This window comes from Armigeres subalbatus, chromosome 3 (genome assembly GCF_024139115.2).
Source record: "Armigeres subalbatus isolate Guangzhou_Male chromosome 3, GZ_Asu_2, whole genome shotgun sequence".
NCBI classification, from domain to species: Eukaryota; Metazoa; Arthropoda; class Insecta; order Diptera; family Culicidae; genus Armigeres; species Armigeres subalbatus.
In genome coordinates this window covers 118,764,920-118,785,050 of record NC_085141.1, presented here as the reverse complement: position 1 = coordinate 118,785,050, position 20,131 = coordinate 118,764,920, and the positions used below count along the sequence as shown (strand labels likewise).

Here is a 20,131-nt window from a genome sequence, read left to right as displayed (position 1 = left end):
TCGCAACTTCAAACACGCGATGATCCTCCTACGAAGAGATCTATTCTATCTGACATCGCCAAGCTTTTTGACCCCCTTGGTTTAGTTGCACCAGTTGTCGTAACTGCGAAAATCCTCATGCAGGAGTTATGGTCGTTGGCCTGCGGATGGGACGACCCGGTTCCGGCTGCTACTCGAATAAAGTGGGAACAGTTCCGCAGTGAGCTACCGAAGATTTCAGTTTACAGAGTTGACCGTTGCGCACTTCTTCCAGAATCCAACGTGGAACTCCATACCTTCGCCGACGCTTCAACAGCTGCCTATGGAGCATGCACTTATGTTCGCTGTTCAAATGCCAGGGGAACCGTGAAAATCACCTTACTGGCTTCAAAAAGCAAGGTCGCACCCTTGAAACGTCTGTCCATCGCCCGCCTAGAACTGTGTGCCTGCGTATTGGCGGCGCATCTCCACCATCGCGTGAGGGAATCTATCGGCGTAAACGTGTCGGCATCGTTCTTCTGGTCCGATTCAGCAGTATGTTTACACTGGCTTCGCGCATCACCGAGCACATGGAAGACGTTTGTAGCCAACAGAGTCTCTGAAGTGCAGCATTACACCCGCGGTGGAAACTGGAATCACGTATCCGGATCAGAAAACCCAGCGGATCTGGTTTCTCGAGGGATGCCAATTGCGGAATTCATTAATAGCGCCGTATGGAAGCATGGTCCTGGCTGGTTAGTTCAATCTCAACAATATTGGCCGATTTCTAACCCGGTAGTCGTTCCAGAAGATGAATTAGAAGAAAGGTCCGTCGTCGTATCAGTGCAAACCGCACGCTGCATCAATCCGTGGTTCCTAAGATGGTCATCGTACACACGATTGCTTCATACCGTTGCTTACTGCCTTCGCTTTGCTGCCAAAGCCCGTTCGAAAGCCAGAACTCAGCCACATGCAACACCTGAAGAGAGAGAGATAAATTCAAAGGCATTAACCGTCGAAGAACTTGCCAATGCGAACACAATCTTAATCCGTTTTGCCCAACAAGATGCGTTCAAGGAAGAACTCAGAGAACTGCTTCGAGGAAAGCCACTCCCAAAACATTCATTCACTCGGCGTCTGCACCCGTTCATCGACCCAATGGGAATCATGCGAGCAGGTGGTCGGCTTAATCTATCTCAGCTGCCTTACCAATCGAAACACCCTGTCCTCCTCCCTAAGAACCATCCGTTGTCCCAGCTCATCGGCGAACATTTCCACCGCCAATTGCTTCATGGCGGCGGGCGTCTTCTGCTGTCCACGATCCGTGAGGAATATTGGCCACTTAATGGCAGGAACCTCGTCAAAAGCATCGTCCGGCACTGCTTCCGCTGTACACGTCATCGACCGGTCCTAGCACGGCAACAAATCGGTCAATTACCATCCTCGAGGGTTACCCAAAGTCGTCCATTCTCAGTAACAGGTGTGGATTACGCAGGACCAATTTATCTGAAGCCCATACACAAGCGTGCTGCCCTGCCAAAGCTTACTTGTGCGTTTTTGTCTGCTTCGCCACCAAGGCCGTGCACTTGGAATTAGTGGGGATCTCTCAACTCCAGGGTTTTTGGCCGCCCTACGCAGGTTTATTTCTAGAAGGAGTCCCAAACCACATCCATTCGGACAATGGGAAGAATTTCGAGGGCGCAAAGGGGAGCTCGCAGAACTGTTCGCCCGATTCCGCAGCGAAAGGGATCAAGTGAAATTACCTCCGCCTGCGCCCTAAGAGGGATCACGTGGCACTTGACACCCCAAAGGCACCGCATTTTGGTGGCCTTTGGGAAGCCGCGGTCAAAAGTGCCAAAAAACATTTATTCAGACAACTCGGTAGTACTCGTCTCACATTCGAGGGCTATTACACGGTGCTAACACAAATAGAAGCCATGATGAATTCTCGTCCTCTGCTGCCCATCTCCGACGACCCGAACGATCTGGCTGCGCTGACACCGGCGCACTTCCTCATCGGAACATCGTCCACCGCCTTGCCCGACCCAGATTATCAGCATCTCCCGACTGGCTTGCTCGGAACGTATCAAAACTGGCAGCAGCTCGTCCAAAAATTCTGGGTCCATTGGAAGAGAGAATATCTGCAGGAGCTGATGCGCGATACAAAATATGCAGCTTGCAACAACCAAATTCATCCTGGTCGCCTGGTCATCGTTGCGGATGACTCACTACCAGCAATCCGTTGGCCACTTGCCCGCATCGTCGCCGTACATCCTGGAAGAGACGATTTATGTCGCGTCGTTAGTCTTCGGACAGCGAAGGGAATAATAAAACGTACCATCAACAAAATATGCCTCTTGCCGCTTGCTGATCATCCCGACGAAGTTCAACGAAGCGAAATAACAACATGCCTGGTACCGCAATCCGCGGCAGTTTTCGATGAATTCCAACGATGTAGCACCAGAAATCCAACCAACAATCCACATGCCAGCGATTTGTGAATATTTGTACCTAAAATTATAAGAAAAACAAACAAAATAGTTAAGATAATCATACTTACCTGTAACGCGAAATTAGCTAGACTATTTATTATTGTTATGATCACTGAATTTGTTATTGACGTTTGTTGAACGACACAATCATTCAAGGCGGCGGGTATGTTGAAACATCAATCAAAATGGGTTAATCTTGAACGTCACTTTCATGCAAGTTTTATGTAGCTAAGGCTCCAACACGGTGTATAACAGTTAGCATGACGTTTACGAATATTTCGCCTGATAAAACTAGCAACCAGGATACAAAAAGACCGTTGGACGCTCCTTTACTCGCCTTCCCAGTTAGTTCATAATTAGTAGTGCAGTTGAACAGAACGGAGCAATAAAATCAAGTGTTGATAGTAAGACTAAGTGTTTGAAAGTTAATAAAATAAGTGCATGAATTCAAGTCTTACCTGTGTTCTAAACGTCCGCGTATCGAAACCTACCTGTGGATCCACCGTTGTCCCGGTACTGTGCCTCCGTCGTCCGTTGATGCTCCGTTGCTGCTACTGCTACCTGCGAAAGAAAAGAGAAACCCAGACCCCCCTGCTGCATACACTACTACCGACCGGCAGAAGTGTCGGAAATTGAATTAGAAAAGACACAACGTAGGACTCATTCGGGTAAGCGCCCTACACCCCCCTTGGAAAAAAAATTTCAAAATCGAAAAAAAATTTTTTTTTCAAGAATGGTGGGAATGCATAGTAATTAATGCAAAAACATGAAAAATGATAGAAAATATGCGATCTATCCCCCTAAAGTGCTTTTTTGACCTTTCCTATGTGATTTTTTCAGTACATTTTACGATGCACGAGAAAGGCATCATCGCCGCTAGGTGGATTAATCTGGGTTTTTAATTTCATTTTGCAAATCTCGCCAAATAACTTTCAACGCGGGATCGCGAGTTCTTTGGTATTGCCTTCTTCTCACATTTTTAAGACGGATCAGTAGCTGAAGATCGTCGTCAATAATAATGGAGTTGAATTTAATTTCACATTTAGGAATTGCAATGCCTCTGGCTTCGACAATTAAATTTGTCAAAGATACGAGCGCATTATCAATATCACTTTTGGTATCGAGAGGAATATCAACATCAAAATTCCTATCGATATACGTTTTATATAAATCCCAATCAGCTCTATGATAATTGAAAGTAGAGCTGATTGGATTATAAATGGCTTCTTGTGAGATTTCAAATGTCACTGGAAGATGATCAGAGTCAAAGTCAGCATGAGTTACCAATTGGCCACACAGCTGACTTGAATCCGTTAAAACTAAATCAATTGTAGAAGGATTTCGACTGGAAGAAAAACAAGTTGGTCCATTGGGATATTGAATAGTATAATATCCCGCAGAACAATCTTCAAATAAAATTTTACCATTGGAATTGCTTTGAGCATTATTCCATGAACGGTGTTTGGCATTGAAGTCACCAATTACGAAGAATTTTGATTTGTTGCGAGTCAGAATTTGAAGATCAGCTTTCAACAAATGCTTTTGCTGCCCATTGCATTGAAAAGGCAAGTAGGCTGCAATGAAGGAAAATTGTCCAAAATTTGTTTCAACAGAAACTCCCAAGGTTTCAAAAACTTTGGTTTCAAACGAAGAAAATAATTTATGTTTGATACGTCTATTAATGACAATGGCGACCCCACCACAGGCGCTGTCAAGACGATCATTTCTGTAGATAAAATAGTTTGGATCTCTTTTAATGGAGAGTCCTGGTTTTAAATACGTTTCAGTTATAATGGCAATATGCACATTATGAACTGAAAGGAAGTTGAATAATTCATCTTCCTTACCCTTTAGAGAGCGGGCATTCCAATTTAGAACTTTCACACAATTATTTGGATCCATTGAAACGGAGTCCGATAACAATTTTTTGTGTGTACTTTATACCAACCTGAACAGCTTCAGGAATGGTATTTGCTTTGAACATTGCATCTATCATGTGATGCAATTGTTCAGTTAAAAAATCAAAATCGGAAGCAGTCATGCTACCTGAATCGGCAACATGACCGTTATTTTCCGTTGGGGCATGGGTATAAACCTCATTTTGAGAAGAGAAATTGTGTCTACCAGCAGCGATGTTTGCATACGTAGGTACATTGGAAAAATTGGAATTTACTGAAGTGCTTGCTACCCGTTGACGAGCGGCAAAATTTGTTTGTGAATTGTGGTGGGTATGAATTGCTCGACCGGTAACCGGTTTCGAAATTTGAGCGTTTGAAAAATTTCTACCCGTCGAATCTGGGATCCGATTGGAATTTCCCGTCATCAATTTTGCACGGGAATTCAAAACTTTTTTGTGTGAAGGGCATTCCCAGAAATTGGATTTATGATTGCCTCCACAATTAGCACATTTAAATTTATTGGAATCTTCTCTCACAGGACATGCGTCCTTGGCGTGAGAGGTTCCACCACAAATCATGCATTTAGCATCCATGTGACAATGTTTGGTTCCATGACCCCACTTTTGGCACTTACGGCACTGGGTGGGGGTTTGGAAATTTCCCCCAGGCCTGCGGAAATGTTCCCATGTAACACGGACATGAGACATAATACAGGCCTTTTCCAAACTTTTCATATTATTTAGTTCACTTTTGTTAAAATGAACTAAATAAAATTCTTGAGAAATGCCCCTCTGGGAAGTACCAGAATGGGATTTCTTTTTCATCTTAATTACTTGGACTGGTGAAAATCCAAGTAATTGAGAAATTTCAATTTTAATCTCATCCAGTGATTTATCATCACTGGGGAGACCTTCCAAGACGACTTTGAACAATCGCTCAGTTTTGTCGTCGTATGTGAAGAATTTATGGCGCTTCTCAGTTAAATACTGAAGAAGACGTTTGCGATCGTCAAAGGATCCCGGCAAAACGCGGCAGTCACCCTTCCTAGCAATCTGAAATGAAACCTTGATCCCCTGAAGGTTGCTCAAAATCTCATTCCTAAAGCCAGAAAACTCGGCAACAGATACCACAATCGGCGGAATCCTTTGCTTTTTCGCATGAATCGAATCACCTGGGCTAGATTCGATTTGCTCAATATCATCATTAATCAAATCGAACTGATTGCTCAGTTCGATAGGAGAAAAATTATTTCCGACATTAGAGTTTGAAGGAATATCTGAATTCTCCAGCTTCCTTCTATTTTTTCCGCGCTTTGGCAGGACGGTCTTGAAACCTTGTTTCTTAGAAGGAAGTGGAGAATTCAGAGACTCATCTTTTCTCTTGTTTTTATTAATGCTCATTGCTGAGCGTGGACCTTCTAGGAGGTTTTTTCCCAGAACTGTGTCCCTGCAGGATTACCACCGCTTGTCGGAATTTTACTTCCGCAAACGGGTCCAACGTAAAACGAAGGCACGGGTCCTTGCAAAGATCGTAACGGGATCAGTGGGTACAAATAGCGCTAAGAAGCACCGTTGAAATTTAAATAGCTTCGGGTAGTATTAAAAACTTCCTTCCGCAAAGAGAGAAAGAACCGCACAGCACGAAAGCACGATGCGGTCTGACCAGTGAGATCCTGATTTCGGTATACTGGTCACGTCAAACGACACACACCCACGCGCGCGATAGTAATGCAAAATAAACGACATGTAAAATAAACGTAAATTAACAAAATATGTCTGGTGAATATTCTTATTTAACTTCAAATAGAGATAAAATAAGGGTTGCTGATTGACATTAGCTTTCCGATTACTATCAATGTAGTTCAACGGCCGTAAATATTACTTTATTTTCAATTTTATTCCCGGTTCTTTTTACTTTCCTTACGTTAAAGATATGATGACGCGGGCGCCTAATCCGAAATTCAAATGAACAATCGCTCACTTTGAGCGATTGACTGTTTATTCTCGCGAAGGATGAACAATTGGGTTGTTTAGCAAAGAAAAATATGAGGTTTTTTTTATAGTTTAACATAAAGATCATGCTTTGCTGATCTCCAACATATTTTTATTTTGTTTGAAAACCTTTTATTTACATTTTTATACAGCAAACAATAATTCATTTCAATCGATAGAATGACACTAAGATTCATAGAATGACAGTTGACCCATGCAGCATAAGAACAAATTTTTAGTCCCATATAAATTTAAAATGCAAATCAAAAATAGTTCCGGTGCTCCAAAAATTCTGTAAAATTGGGTTGTTTAGGGGTATGTATGTTTTTACATATTCTGAATCTGCATAAAAATCTGAGCCTAACCTCAATTTTTCAGAATTTTTGGAGTCCCGGAACTATTTTTAATTTGCATTTTAAATTTATATGGGACTAAAAATTTGTTCTTATGCTGCATGGGCCAACTGTCATTGTATGAATGTTAGTGTCATTCTATCGATTGAAATGGCTTATTGTTTGCTGTATAAAAATGTAAATAAAAGGTTTACAAACAAAATAAAAATATGTTGGAGATCAGCAAAGCATGCTCTTTATGTTAAACTATAAAAAACCTCATATTTTTCTCTGCTAAACAACCCAATTGGGGTTAGGCTTAGTTTTTTTATGCAGATTCAAAATATGTAAAAACATATATACCCCTAAACAACCCAATTGAACAAATTAAGAAAATGCTACCGTCGTGCGGGGCTTCTTTTGGCAAATCGGGGGCTACTTTGGACATTTTAAAACAAGAATTGTAACGTAAATTACTTTCAAATCGCCATCATAACCATTCGGGTGTCTTGTTGATAGTTGGATGCTAACTTTCTGTTTCAAATTTGTTTTTTTTTTGCTTAATTTTTTCAGAAAATCCAAAATATAAAGTAGCCCCTGAAGTCAAAAGAGGCCCCGCACGACGGTAATACTGTTATGTAGATGTTGCATAGGTCACATCGCTTTCCATGGTGAATCCCGATCTGTTACTGATTACCCCACCCAACTAACAAAACTTCCTTCCCGTGGTAATTCTGGAGATGCAGAGGTATTCTCGGTCTCTAGTAGCAACAATAACCACACACTAACATTCCCTCCCTTTCTTAACTGACTGTAAGGACTTGGCCGGCGCCGTTATTGATCAACATTTGCGAGCTGCTGAAACGTGCACTTCGAGAATAGATGGTAAATCCCAACCACTATTCATTTGGATCGAAGTACAATTTGCACCAGTTCTGATCAATCGCGGAGTAGCAACCATCGATATGTACAGTCAGTCTAAGCTAGTAAGCTAAGCTAAGCTAAAATATTAGACAGTCTTTTATGTATAAGCAATGTGGAGTTTGAGTATATTACCATCAGCGTGTGATTATACATTAACACCTCAGCGTGTCAATCAGTGCGCAGTAAGCCATGACTCGGCCTCTTCTGGTCAGACCTCCGTGGCGTGCAAACGCACCCACGGAGAGCTGCTGTCATAACAATTCGCTCCGGCCATTCGGGGCTACACATTTTGGCGATCCTGCCAGGTTATTTGTTGGCTCCTGACGCTGATTTCAAAAGGTGAGTTGAATTCAATTGGTAATGTGCCAATGTGTTAAAATATCTGATGATTAAAAAAAAACACAAGGCAATGGGTTCGGCAATGGGTTTGTATTGCTACAAAGTGCGTCTGGAAGACCGCTGGAAAATGGATTGTGGTTTGGAAAATCACAAAGCGCGTCTGGTTTGAAAATCACAAAGCGCGTCTGGAAGACCGCTGGAAAATGGATTGTGGTTTGAAAATCACAAAGCGCGTTTGGAAGACTGCTGGAAAATTGATTGGTTTGGTTTGGCAAATCACAAAGCGCGTCTTGGAGACCGCTGGAAAATGGATTGTGGTTTGAAAAATCACAAAGCATGGGAGACCGCTGGTTTGTGGTTTGCAATACCACAAGGCGTGTCTGGGAGACTGCCGAGAAAAAAATTGACAATTTAGAAAATCCCAAGGTCATGGATGCATTTATTTTGGTTAAAAAAAAATAGTTTGAAATGTATAACTTAGTGACTTTAGTGTACATGAGACTACCAGTTAAGCTAGATCTATCGAAATCTGAGAGATATGGAGATCTATCGTATGCTACAAAGTTGTTTGGAAGGCTTAATATATTGTCTTGAAGTTTATCTTGGAATTTACTGACATATCGCATATTGCTTACGACCCTCCCACATTGGCTTTTAGAATTTGGATAAAAATAAGTGCACGTTAGATTGAACAAACCATTATGAATTGCGTCATATTTCATCATTATATTACTTTGAATGGATTGAAAATTATTTGGAATTCGAACGGATTTGGATTAGATTTTGGTTGGATTTGATTGGAATGGATTTGAATTGGATATGGATTGAATTTGGATTAGATTTTGGTTAGATTTAGATTCGGTTTGGATCGCATTTGGATTAGATTTTGATTGGAGTGGATTTGGAATGGATGTGGAACGGATTTGGATTGAATGTGGAATGGATTTGGATTGGATTTGAGTTGGATTTAGATTGGATTTGGATTGGATGTTGATTGGAATTGGATTGAATGTGGCTTGGGTTTTTATTGGAATTGTATTGAATTTGGATTAGATTTGAATTGTTTGGATTTCATTGTATTTGACAAAATCTCAAAATTTATTGTTCTCCATTCACTACATAGATCTAAATCTAATGGTTGTGATAGATTTGTGGGACAAAATAGGGACAAAAGAATGAATCAAGATTCATCTTTCGCAACCCATCATTGATCAGCCCACGACCTCCAATCAAATGCGTTCTATGTTAGAGGATTTGTTTTGCCTTTTTTAATGAGAAAAGAAGGGAAATGTGGGGTTTGAGTATATTACCATCAGCGTGTGATTATACATTAACACCTCAGCGTGTCAATCAGTGCGCAGCAAGCCATGACTCGGCCTCTTCTGGTCAGACCTCCGTGGCGTGCAAACGCACCCACGAAGAGCTGCTGTCATAACAATTCGCTCCGGCCATTCGGGGCCACACAAGCAATAAATTACCCCCAAATTGATTTCAAATGCGTTTTTAAACCAAAATGATTTTTTAGCAAATGAGTGAAATGATGCATTTTAGCATGAAAAATTCAAGCGTGATGCATTACTTTAAAATCGCAGACGATTTCGTTCGCCCGGGAGTGCTCGTTGATTGAGATTTATGAGTGATTTTACCAACACTGATTCCAATGCTCAAATCTAGCGTAGTAATCAATGGATATTTGTTAAAAGTCAGCATCCGATCATTCATATGTGATTCACCGGCCAGAGCATATATTAAAGGTAATAAATATCACAAATAATTTAATAGATTTTGGTTTCAAATAATTCCATTTTTTTAGGATCTGTGAGCTTCAACGCTTTCCACGGTTGTTTGAAGTGCACAGTTGTTGGAAAACACCAGAACGAATTACATATCAATATTTTTCTTACTACCATTGCCCCGAAAAGAACCGATATCGGGTTCCGTAACAAAATTTACAATGGCCATCATCAAACATACAAAATTCGTGATAATGGTAAATCTAAGCTGGTTTATGTAGAAACACCTCTTTTACGACTACCGATAGATATGGTAGAAGATATCATTGTGAGTGACTGCATCTGTTACATTTAGGTATCACCAAAAAGTTGTTATCTATTTACAAAGATGGTCATAAGTACTATGAAAAGTGGTCATCACACACAGTGAGTGCTATTGATAAAATTCTAAATACGGTCAAGCATCCAGTCGAAATACACCGCCAAGTTCGTGGATTACACTATTTAAGCCATTGGAAGGCTTCGGAATGTGCCTCATTTCTGAACTACATAGGATAGCAATTTTGCCAGAATTTGTAAATAAACCACAGTTCAATAATTTTGCTAATTTGTTCTGTGCGGTGACAATTTGTTCGAATGATTTGTATAAACAATATTTGCCTGTTGCTCAGATCCCTTTTGAAAAATTTGTTGAAAATTATGCAGAATATTTCAAGTCGGTTACAAGTAACCAACATAACCTTTTACACGTTGTTCATGAAGTGCGTAGATTCGGTGCGTTCCGTAAGACCGTTTCGTGAGGTGGCCCATGAACTATTTGAATGTAATCAACACGTTGACTATACAGAATACTTTCTAAACTGAAAGTCCCAAATAAAATCACTGAGCAAATGAAATAAATAATAATAATAAATGGAATTTAAAAAATCAGCAGAAAATACCTGAATATATAGCTTTTCTTCGTCGTTGAAAAGTTTGGAATTGGAGTAATTCAGACGGGGGTCAATATAGAGTGCCATTTGCAATACCTGCGATGTTTTTAACATAGCCAAGCGTTCTGTCAGTGCCTTGGTTAGTTGCTCAAGCAAAAACATATTTCTAAGAAGTTCATGATTCGTGAAATAGAGACAGATTTGTATGATAAGTTTTATATTTTATCACATGCGCATTTTGCTGCCTCGCTACGGGATCAATTCACACCGATTTCTAATGCCTAAATGTTTTTCAAAAACTAGAGTAAAGCAATCCTGAAACTAATTGCACCACCATTGAATGAAACTTTGCTATTCGAATCTCAACAACGCTCTGAAGTATTTCTCATTTATTAGCTTAGTAGCAAAATTACCCTCGATTTTCACTCCCCCTCCTCCGCCTTTTTCTATCAACGGATTGAATGAAATTTTATCGAAAGTTTTGCGGTTTCGTTTTTTGTCAGACATGGCAAATTGAGGCGGATGAGTTCTTGTCTTCTCCTCCGCAGTACCAAACCGGATTCACTTTGTTCCTTCGGTCCCTGGAAAATAATCATCACCAACTCCGTTGAAACTCGTACACTTAGGATGGAGGAAATCGCCTGCAGCAATGGATGTTTTTTCTTCGCCTGCCCGGGAAATGTTGCCTGTGCATCATCGGGATAGTGGTGGTGATGCTGCTCCTGCTTATGATGATGATGAGCTGCGGTAAGAAATTTCTTCTACGGAGCAAAGTTTTGCGGATCAATTAAGACTAGTTTCGGTCGGCGTCTCCTCGTATTTGCATCTGAAGGGGAAGAAGCAGAAGAGATGGAAGAAGTTGAAATCGAAAAGTGGGCAAATTGAAGATATTCCATTAAAAACAAGATTTCTTTATCGAATTCGTAGAAGAAAAGTATACAGGGATGAGTCCAGCATTGAAGTTAAACTTACATTGATTGGCTTTGCTCCGTCACCCGCATATCGGACCGAACCAGATATTGATCTACAAGCTGATCTACTTTGAAACGAACCTCCTGTTTAATGGTTCGCTGCTTCGAGAGCACCCAGGCTGCTTCTGCTGATTTGTTTTCGGACAAGTTCTTGCAGGAATAAATAATGGCGTAGTTGTCGTAATCCGTGTCCATGATCCAATAATTGGAATTGTTTGGTGCTGTGGTAATTATTACTGACTTCAATGGAATCCGTGAATGAAAAGGGTATATTATTAATTACTTACGGCCTCCAAAAGTGACATTCAATTTGGCTTCCAGGGGAATCGCATCCGGGAAACTGACGACTGCTTTGCCTATGGAGCAGTGCACCTCAAGATTGGGCAGACGCTTGCAACAATTTTCCACCTTGAGGGTGTTTATTTTTTTGAGAGTGTAGGTGGCGTACCCACAGTCACAATCCTTTTCGAAGTGCTGATCATAGCGTAGGATTTCATACCACTTTCCAGAAATGTACTACAATAAAAAATTATCGACGGTTAAACAAGTGTTGCATTACATATTTTGATTGGTGTGCATGTTTGTATTTTCTTCCATTATGAATGTGCGATATTACACGATAGAATTTGAAGATTGATCATATTTTCCATTGATTTACAAATATCATAGATTGAATTGATGATAATATTGTTGAATCAACAAAACGCTCAATCGTTTCAAAAATCACTTAATAGATTTAATAATATCTGTTGTTGATTCAATCACATTCCTATCTTAGAATCAAAATTAAAGTATTATTGTTGAAATAACAATCCTTTTCGCAGCGTGTACATAGTATCCACGTGACTTCGTTACAATAGCTCTTCGCTGTTGTACATTTCTGCAAAACTCTTTGTTTTCTTGTTTGTCAGCTATTCGTGCAGTTTCGATCATTTTGAACAATTTTGCCTGGTTTCCTAACTAAGGCGTAATGGTTCGAGATATCCAGCGGCTATGGATTGGTATGTATGTCACAGGTCTAGAATTCATCTTCTGAAATACTTCCTCAATAGGCGCCCGCAGATGACGTATTCTACACAGAATAAAAAAGTTACAGCATACAAGATGTAACAAAAAAGCTCCGTGCGATTTTTTCACCACTTTTTAAATTTACAGGTCGTTGTTACTATGGAGCTTGTATTTAATATTGCATACAATAAAAGTTATTGTAAAAATTATTGTTATAAAAGGCTATTGAAAACATATAATTCCATAGCGTGTAATTTTAAGAATTATTAACTGTGTAGTGTGTATCCATCGCTGCCTTGACACGCCTCTCACGCTCTTCCCATCACGGAGGGGCCGATGGAATGATCGACCACTTGGTGCTGGCATCGGTCTCCACTAACCTTGTGTTCACAGTGTTAACTTGCTTGGCTAACTCTCGATAGATCCCTGGAAAATTTATTGTATTACCGGTGTAGATTTTCGATGTAGACCCCGTCGTCTAGAAACCGCTGCAATGTCATTACTTCAAAGTGCACTGCTCGGGTAACCAGGCACGTGAACAAGGCTACCCACCACGTCGAATCTTGATGGTAAATGATCCAAAATAATCAAACCCTAACGCGAGAGAATGATCGCTCAAACGGGGTTACTCGTGCCGCAGGAAGAGGCTCAACGGCTGGCACTCTCGTCCATTTTGTTACTTCGTCTGCCACATTAAGTTTCGTGGGAGATCCCCACCATTCGGAAATATTGGTACTTTTAAGGATTTCTCCTATCCTGACTACCACGTGATTTCGGTACTTTTGTGTGCCTGATTTTATCCACGACAGCAACGTACTAGCATCGTTGTAGACGGTACGCTTCATCGAAAAAGTGTGTTTTCTTTCATAGATTTCCCCAGTTGACTGCCGATAACACCTGCTTGCAGCTCCATGAGTGGAATCAATAGTGATAGGGGGAAAGACGGCTTTGGCAGGTTTTGCTCTATTATTGGCAGGGGGGTTTTTGTCGACCAAATTTTATGAAACTTGGCCACAATATTCTTTGATATGCAAAGAATGTTTAGGCCAAATTTGAGCCTAGTCAGTCATAAAAACCCTCCTGCCAATAATAGAACAAAACCTGCCAAAGCCGTCATTCCCCCTATAAGTTCGTTCAGTTAATTCGAAGGCACGAGAGCGCGAAACAAAATGTACAATGTGCTATTGGCTAGGCTACGAGAAGGCGAACACAAACGAACAACTAACGATACCGATAATGTGGAGAATAGATCTGTTCAAATTTCAAAAAGTTTTTTAAAGTCGACCGGTCAACTGGTATTCACAATTATTATGGTAAGATAGACCTCTGGTGAAAATTTAAGCTCATTCGGTTAAAATTTAGGTGTGCTTCAAATCAATTTAGTGTTTTTGACATGTTTTCGCTCTTGAAAAAATCATAACTCAGAGTAGGATGATTGAAATGCTTTGCAACAACCTCTAAATTAAAGCTATGCCCTTCCTCGACCACTTTCTAGAACATTGTTTAACAATTGGAGGAGATCTTGTATGTGTTTCAACTGATTTCCTCCATCAAAATTCCAATAAATCGATATTTTTCGTTGAATTTTTGCTTATACAATCTACATCCAGCTTTATTTTTGGGCCAAGTTACTCGGGAAGTTGCAGTCTCACATTCGCTTTAGCTCAGTCATGTATAAAATCTCATTTAGTTACCAAGAAAAAAATGTTTAAAATTAATTAGTCGATTCATAGTTTAATTTGCTCCATTGGCTGGCATACCACAAAGACACGAACGAGGGCAAACTTTTTTTCTCAACAAGTTGCCATTGCTTTTCAATGATCATCATCAATTAATTTGCACTTGAGAAAATGCAATCATTGTTGCCTTGGTAGAATGTAGTTCTATGACAGCGTCTTACATCAACACCTAGCGTGTTTGGTTCAGGCGGTAGGGTGCTCGGCTGACAATCAAAATGTAGACACTTGACAATCAAAATGCGAATAGAACTATTTTTTTGCAGTTTGATTGATTGGGGGAACATTTTTACGTGTCACATTATAATTTGTGCAAGTTGTGACAAAACTGATACCGAATGTAATTGAGCAATTTGCACATCACGTGCATCTGTCGTTACCGCAAAATGCAAAAACTCGTAAAGAATACCTTCAGCTTTATATAATTTTTAAGAAAGCGTATGTTCGAAGTTAGTTGGATATATTTATTCATCTCGCATCTGCCTGGTCTATTCTGGAGCAATATATGATTCCTCTAGTAAAAGCATTCTCTTTGTATATTATATCTATTAGAATCGCATCCCGCAACTGGAACATTGGTTTTTGGGGCCGGGGAAGGTTCTTAAGATGGCCCGAGACCCCTTCCTCCTTTGGAAAGGGAGGCTCCCATACAAGTGGAACACATATTCCTCGCTTCATTGAAACTTTCATTGGTTGCCCATTCGGATGGATCCTGCCTCAATAGTGTATCTAAGGGAATACCCAGCACTTCAAAGAATATTTTAGACTTCTGGCTGACATAGTCTGACAAATCTCCACAAATTGTTTTTGTCCGGTCGGGTATAGTGTTGCGTGAAAGGTTCTTGATCATTTTTCGCTTAACGTCGTTCGGAACTTCATTGTCGAAAAATGCGAAGCATACGTTTTGTTCATTAAGATAATCCAAATGACGCAGCAGCTTTGACTCGGCGGCCGATGCTATTTCCTTGTCAATTTCTTTATACTTTTCTAGTGAATTCAACAGCATAAAGTCGTTCCTTGGGGCGATGATTGCAAAATGTGCCGAATACCAACCGTGTAAATATATTTTAATAATAAACTGGGACATTCTCTCCAAGCCCTCTGCTCTTCTGCTTTAAGCGCGAATTGTCCTCTATACAAATAAATCTTCAAACTGTAAATTGCTCTAGCCATCCACTGGGCACGGTGCATTGCTCCTAATAGCACATTAGATCAGTATTAGAATTTAAGTTTCTGAAAACAAGTTATTAGCTTACCGGGAGGCTTTACTTTGATCTTCACACCTTGGTACTCGTCAACGCCCAACAGCAAGAGTACAAGCAGCAGTAATTCTTTATAATCCGCGCGTGAATATACTATATCTAGCAGACGAGCAGCTTTCTCGTGGAAAATTATTTTTTCATTATCTGAGAAAAAACAGTCGGCTGCTTCATATTCACTATTATCAATACTTCTCCAGGATTTTTGAAATTTTTTAAACAAATTGACCTCCGGACCAGTTGATTTTTCATTCATTGCTGTTTTAAATGCAGACTCCAGAATAAGTTCGTGGATGTGGTGGCGGCATGGAAAATGGAGTAAATTGCGATTTAGTTTTTTCTCTAGAAGAACAACTGCACCATTATGAACTCCTGAGTTTGATGCAGTTGTGTCATAAGCTATTGCTTTTATATCAGCTGTTATATTCCATTTTTTAAGTTCATTAAAAACACTATCCACAGTATTCTTCCCTGAACCACTTTCAATGCTTGGAATCCCAAGGAGCTGTTTGTTTCCGTTACCTGAGACTGTAACGGCCAGTCGTTCTTCTGGTTTCTCGCTAGGACGCTTTAATAATTGCTTAGTATCATTGTGTACTACTAAGGCATCGCCCGAAACAAATTTTTCCTTTTGTATGTTATGTATGGTCTTGCGGCTCTATAAAGGTTTATATTGACAACTTGCTTTCAATATGTTTAACAAACATAATAATTACCACACACTTAACTCATTTCACCGTATTCGGTAAATTTTACCGAAATCTCAACAGCAGAACTGTTCGGTAATTTATTTTACAGATTTTTTGTAATTTTTCCATTGCTCAACTGTCAAAATCACCGAAAATCAGTTAAATTATTTACCGAACAGTTCTGCTGTTGAGATTTCGGTAAAATTTTACCGAATTCGGCGATTTATTTTAAGTGTGCACAACACGATGTCTGCGAACTGAGGAGTGACTGGTGGAGAAACGATCGGTATCAAGGCCTAGGTCATTTACACTAGCTGTCAGGAGAGCTGCTGCTGCACTATCGGACACCAGACAGCTCTGTCTAGAACTGACATTGTTCCATCGCTCCAAGGAAATGATTTCATCTTCTTGGGACGCGGTTCCACGAATTCATCGCCCGATACATCTTCAACTTTCACGTCATCATCTGATTCATATTTAACCGGATTAACCATAAACGTTACACGTAATACAATTAAAGGTTTGTATACAAGATGTCACTGTATTTATATATCTTACGGAAATCGTTGCGTTCAACTATCCTTTTTACAGACTCCGCCTTCGGTGGTACCAACGGTTGACAAGTTCGGTTACTAATATCGAAGACAATTTTTATTTTTTCTTCCCACCTTTGGCGCAATTTGTCGAAACATTTTCCCTTTCTTTTATAATTCATTTTGTATTTTCTCCAGTCTGCATAAAGTCTTTTTACTTTCTCTCCGATATGCCACGGACGCTGAGTTTGAATATTTTCGGCATTTCATTTTTCATTTTTGTGCGACGCTCTTCTTCTCTTTACGCAGATAATAAAAAAACACTTGTAGTACGCTTTTTGTTGTAGGTAGCCCGATCCTGTTGAGGTTGTTATTAACCAAACCAACGCCAGGCACTTGGACACTTTTAGAAACCTCCATTTTCCTTGAAAAATGTTTAATGACAATTCGGAATCTGTTACCAGGCATACTAAGATTTTACACTGTGTTGCTAAACATTAATTACACTATGTTGTTCTAAACTAAATGGAAATACAGATAGTGGATCTTGTGTCCTAATTCATTTTATGAATATAACATTAGGTACATTATAACATAAGTCTCAATATTCCATATTCCATAATGGACACATTGCACATCACCAAATTGCTCAATTACATTCGGTAACAGTTTTGTCACAACTTGCACAAATTATAATGTGCCACGTAAAAATGTCCCCCCAATTAAGCAAACTGCAAAAAAAATTAGTTCTATTCGCGCGAGTCAATATCCGAACATTTTGATTGTCAGCCGAGCACCCTACCGCCTGAACCAAACACGCTAGGTGTTGATGTAAGACGCTGTCATAGAACTACATTCTACCAAGGCAACAATGATTGCATTTTCTCAAGTGCAAAATAATTGATGATGATCATTGAAAAGCAATGGCAACTTGTTGAAAAAAAAAAATTTGCCGTCGTTCGTGTCTTTGTGGTATGCCACCCAATGGAGCAAATTAAACTATGAATCGACTAATTAATTTTTAACATTTTTTCTTGGTAACTAAATGAGATTTTATACATGACTGAGCTAAAGCGAATGTGAGACTGCAACTTCCTGAGTAACTTGGCCCAAAATAAATCTGGATGTAGATTGTATAAGCAAAATTCAACGAAAAATATCGATTTATTGGAATCTTGATGGAGCAAATCAGTTGAAACACATACAAAATCTCCTCCAATTGTTAAACAATGTTCTAGAAAGTGGTCGAGGAAGGGCATAGCTTTAATTTAGAGGTTGTTGCAAAGCATTTCAATCATCCTACTCTGAGTTATGATTTTTTCAAGAGCGAAAACATGTCAAAAACACTAAATTGATTTGAAGCACACCTAAATTTTAACCGAATGAGCTTAAATTTTCACCAGAGGTCTATCTTACCATAATAATTGTGAATACCAGTTGACCGGTCGACTTTAAAAAACTTTTTGAAATTTGAACAGATCTAGTGGAGAACGAAACAGGCGCAGATGGGCGTTAAGAAATTTGTGATATTGTAAAGGGTGGTGGGAAATTAAATTAGTTTAGTTTAACCGAGGAAGGGAAATGGTCGCATTCAATTGTGAATGTAAATTTGTGTAATATGTTTGTAGTTTTTTTATAATAAATGTTTATTTTTAGACGTCTGATGATGGCTGAAGGATAGTAGGCCGAAACGCGTTACGTGAAAAATGCTTTTTTGATTTCATCGTCACGGGAAAAAGCCAATCAATTTCAATTAATGAAATCACAAACCAGAAAATGTATCCTGCTCAATGATGCAAAAATAGGCCACACAAACATAGGCCGGCTCCTTTGCGTTAACTAACACGTGGAGTTCGATAGTTTTAAAGTCCACGATGTATTCTGGAAAATCCAACGTTTCCAGTGGGCAAAGATTTGTTTGAGGAATTGCTGCATCCCAACCCACTCCGCTAAGCCAAACATTTTGGATTGCAATTTTTCCATGGATGAGAAACTTGGAAATCAATACATGGTGATCAAACAAGCTCATCAGCAGCCGTAAATTAACTCCCTTGGATATTGTCCAGTCTATGAATTCCGTTCGCTGCAGGTAATCTGATCGAACGACTGAGAATGTAGAGTTTACCATCAGGTAGGATTCGTAATGCTCACTCAATCTCGGAAGCTCACTCAGAGTGATAACAATTTTTCGCTTATTTCAATTGCCGTTGGTTTACCGTGGGGCATCGAAACCTATACACTTAAGCACTTCGTTATACGTAACAGTCTCTGAAAATTTGAATGAAATGTAAGTAAGATGTTCGTCGTTGATTCAATTGCAAGAAGATCTCTATTTTTAAAGTGATCCGCTTTTACGCAATAGAAACTAAGAGAACCATAAAAAAATGATGAAGTAAATCAATTTTATAATTTATTTTTTATTTATTACCAGACTAAGGCCGGAGTGGCCTGTGCTGTACATAAAATTCTTTTCCATTCATCTTCGGCAACCACGCCGTCTGCGGAGAGTTTGCAAATCGTCCTCCACCTGATCGATCCACCTTGCCCGCTGTGCACCTCGCCTTCTTGTTCCCGCGGGTCGTTGTCGAGAACCATTTTCACCGGATTACTGTCCGACATTCTGGCTACGTGTCCGGTCCACCGCAGTCTTCCAATTTTCGCGGTGTGATGGATGGTTCTCCCAGCAGCTGATGCAGATCGTGGCTCATTCGCTCCCTCCACGTACCGTCCGCCATCTGCACCCCACCATAGATGGTATTCAGTAATTCCTTTCGAAAACTCCTAGTGCGCGTTGGTCCTCCACGAGCATCGTCCAGGTCTCTTGTCTGTAGAGAACTACCGGTCTAATAAGCGTTTTGTAGATAGTCAGTTTGGTACCGATAGAAACTCGTACTGGGTGGCTTACATTGACCTCTATTGAGCCTCTTCCTATCATGTACTTCGTCTTCGACGTGTTGATGACTAGTCCAATCCATTTAGCTTCGCTTTTCATTCTGATGTAGGCTTCCTCCATCCTCTCAAAGTTGCGTGCCATGAATCAATGTCGTCGGCGAAACCAAATATCTGGACGGACTTCGGGAAAATTAATCCCTGCCCTTCGTATTACTCCTTTCAAAGCGATGTTGAATAGCAGGCACGAAAGACCATCATCTTGCCGTAACCCTCTGCGCGTTTCGAAGGGACTCGAGAATGCCCCTGAAACTCGAAGTACGCACATCACCCGATCCATCGTCGCCTCGATCCATCAACCGTACCAGTTTATCCGGAAATCCATGTTCGTGCATTAGCTGCCATAGCTGGTCCCGATCGATTGTATCATATGCGGCTTTGAAGTCG

General features: G+C 40.2%; 2 protein-coding genes and 1 long non-coding RNA gene across 3 annotated transcripts in view; all 3 read right to left on the bottom strand.

Moving 5' to 3' along the window:
- Positions 1-20,131, bottom strand: part of LOC134221928 (uncharacterized) — a 78,579-nt gene that overhangs the window by 18,189 nt on the left and 40,259 nt on the right. Inside the window, exons 8-15 of the mRNA XM_062701093.1 lie at positions 11,858-12,086; positions 11,572-11,791; positions 2,370-2,469; positions 2,188-2,232; positions 1,941-2,108; positions 1,722-1,787; positions 1,168-1,368; positions 880-937 (exon numbers count right to left, since the gene is read on the bottom strand). Of these exons, the coding sequence (XP_062557077.1) occupies positions 880-937; positions 1,168-1,368; positions 1,722-1,787; positions 1,941-2,108; positions 2,188-2,232; positions 2,370-2,469; positions 11,572-11,791; positions 11,858-12,086 (1,087 nt within the window). The remainder of the gene's footprint in view (positions 1-879; positions 938-1,167; positions 1,369-1,721; positions 1,788-1,940; positions 2,109-2,187; positions 2,233-2,369; positions 2,470-11,571; positions 11,792-11,857; positions 12,087-20,131) is intronic.
- On the bottom strand, positions 1,803-3,114 carry LOC134225382 (uncharacterized). Its single transcript, XR_009983229.1, has 3 exons — positions 2,942-3,114; positions 2,297-2,469; positions 1,803-2,232 (listed from the first exon to the last, which is right to left on the bottom strand). It is a non-coding gene; the product is annotated as an uncharacterized LOC134225382 (long non-coding RNA).
- LOC134225381 (apolipoprotein D-like) overlaps positions 10,972-20,131 on the bottom strand; it is a 29,006-nt gene continuing 19,846 nt past the window's right edge. Inside the window, exons 2-4 of the mRNA XM_062705400.1 lie at positions 11,858-12,086; positions 11,572-11,791; positions 10,972-11,425 (exon numbers count right to left, since the gene is read on the bottom strand). Coding sequence (XP_062561384.1) covers positions 11,383-11,425; positions 11,572-11,791; positions 11,858-12,086 — 492 coding nt within the window. The 3' untranslated portion in view covers positions 10,972-11,382. The remainder of the gene's footprint in view (positions 11,426-11,571; positions 11,792-11,857; positions 12,087-20,131) is intronic.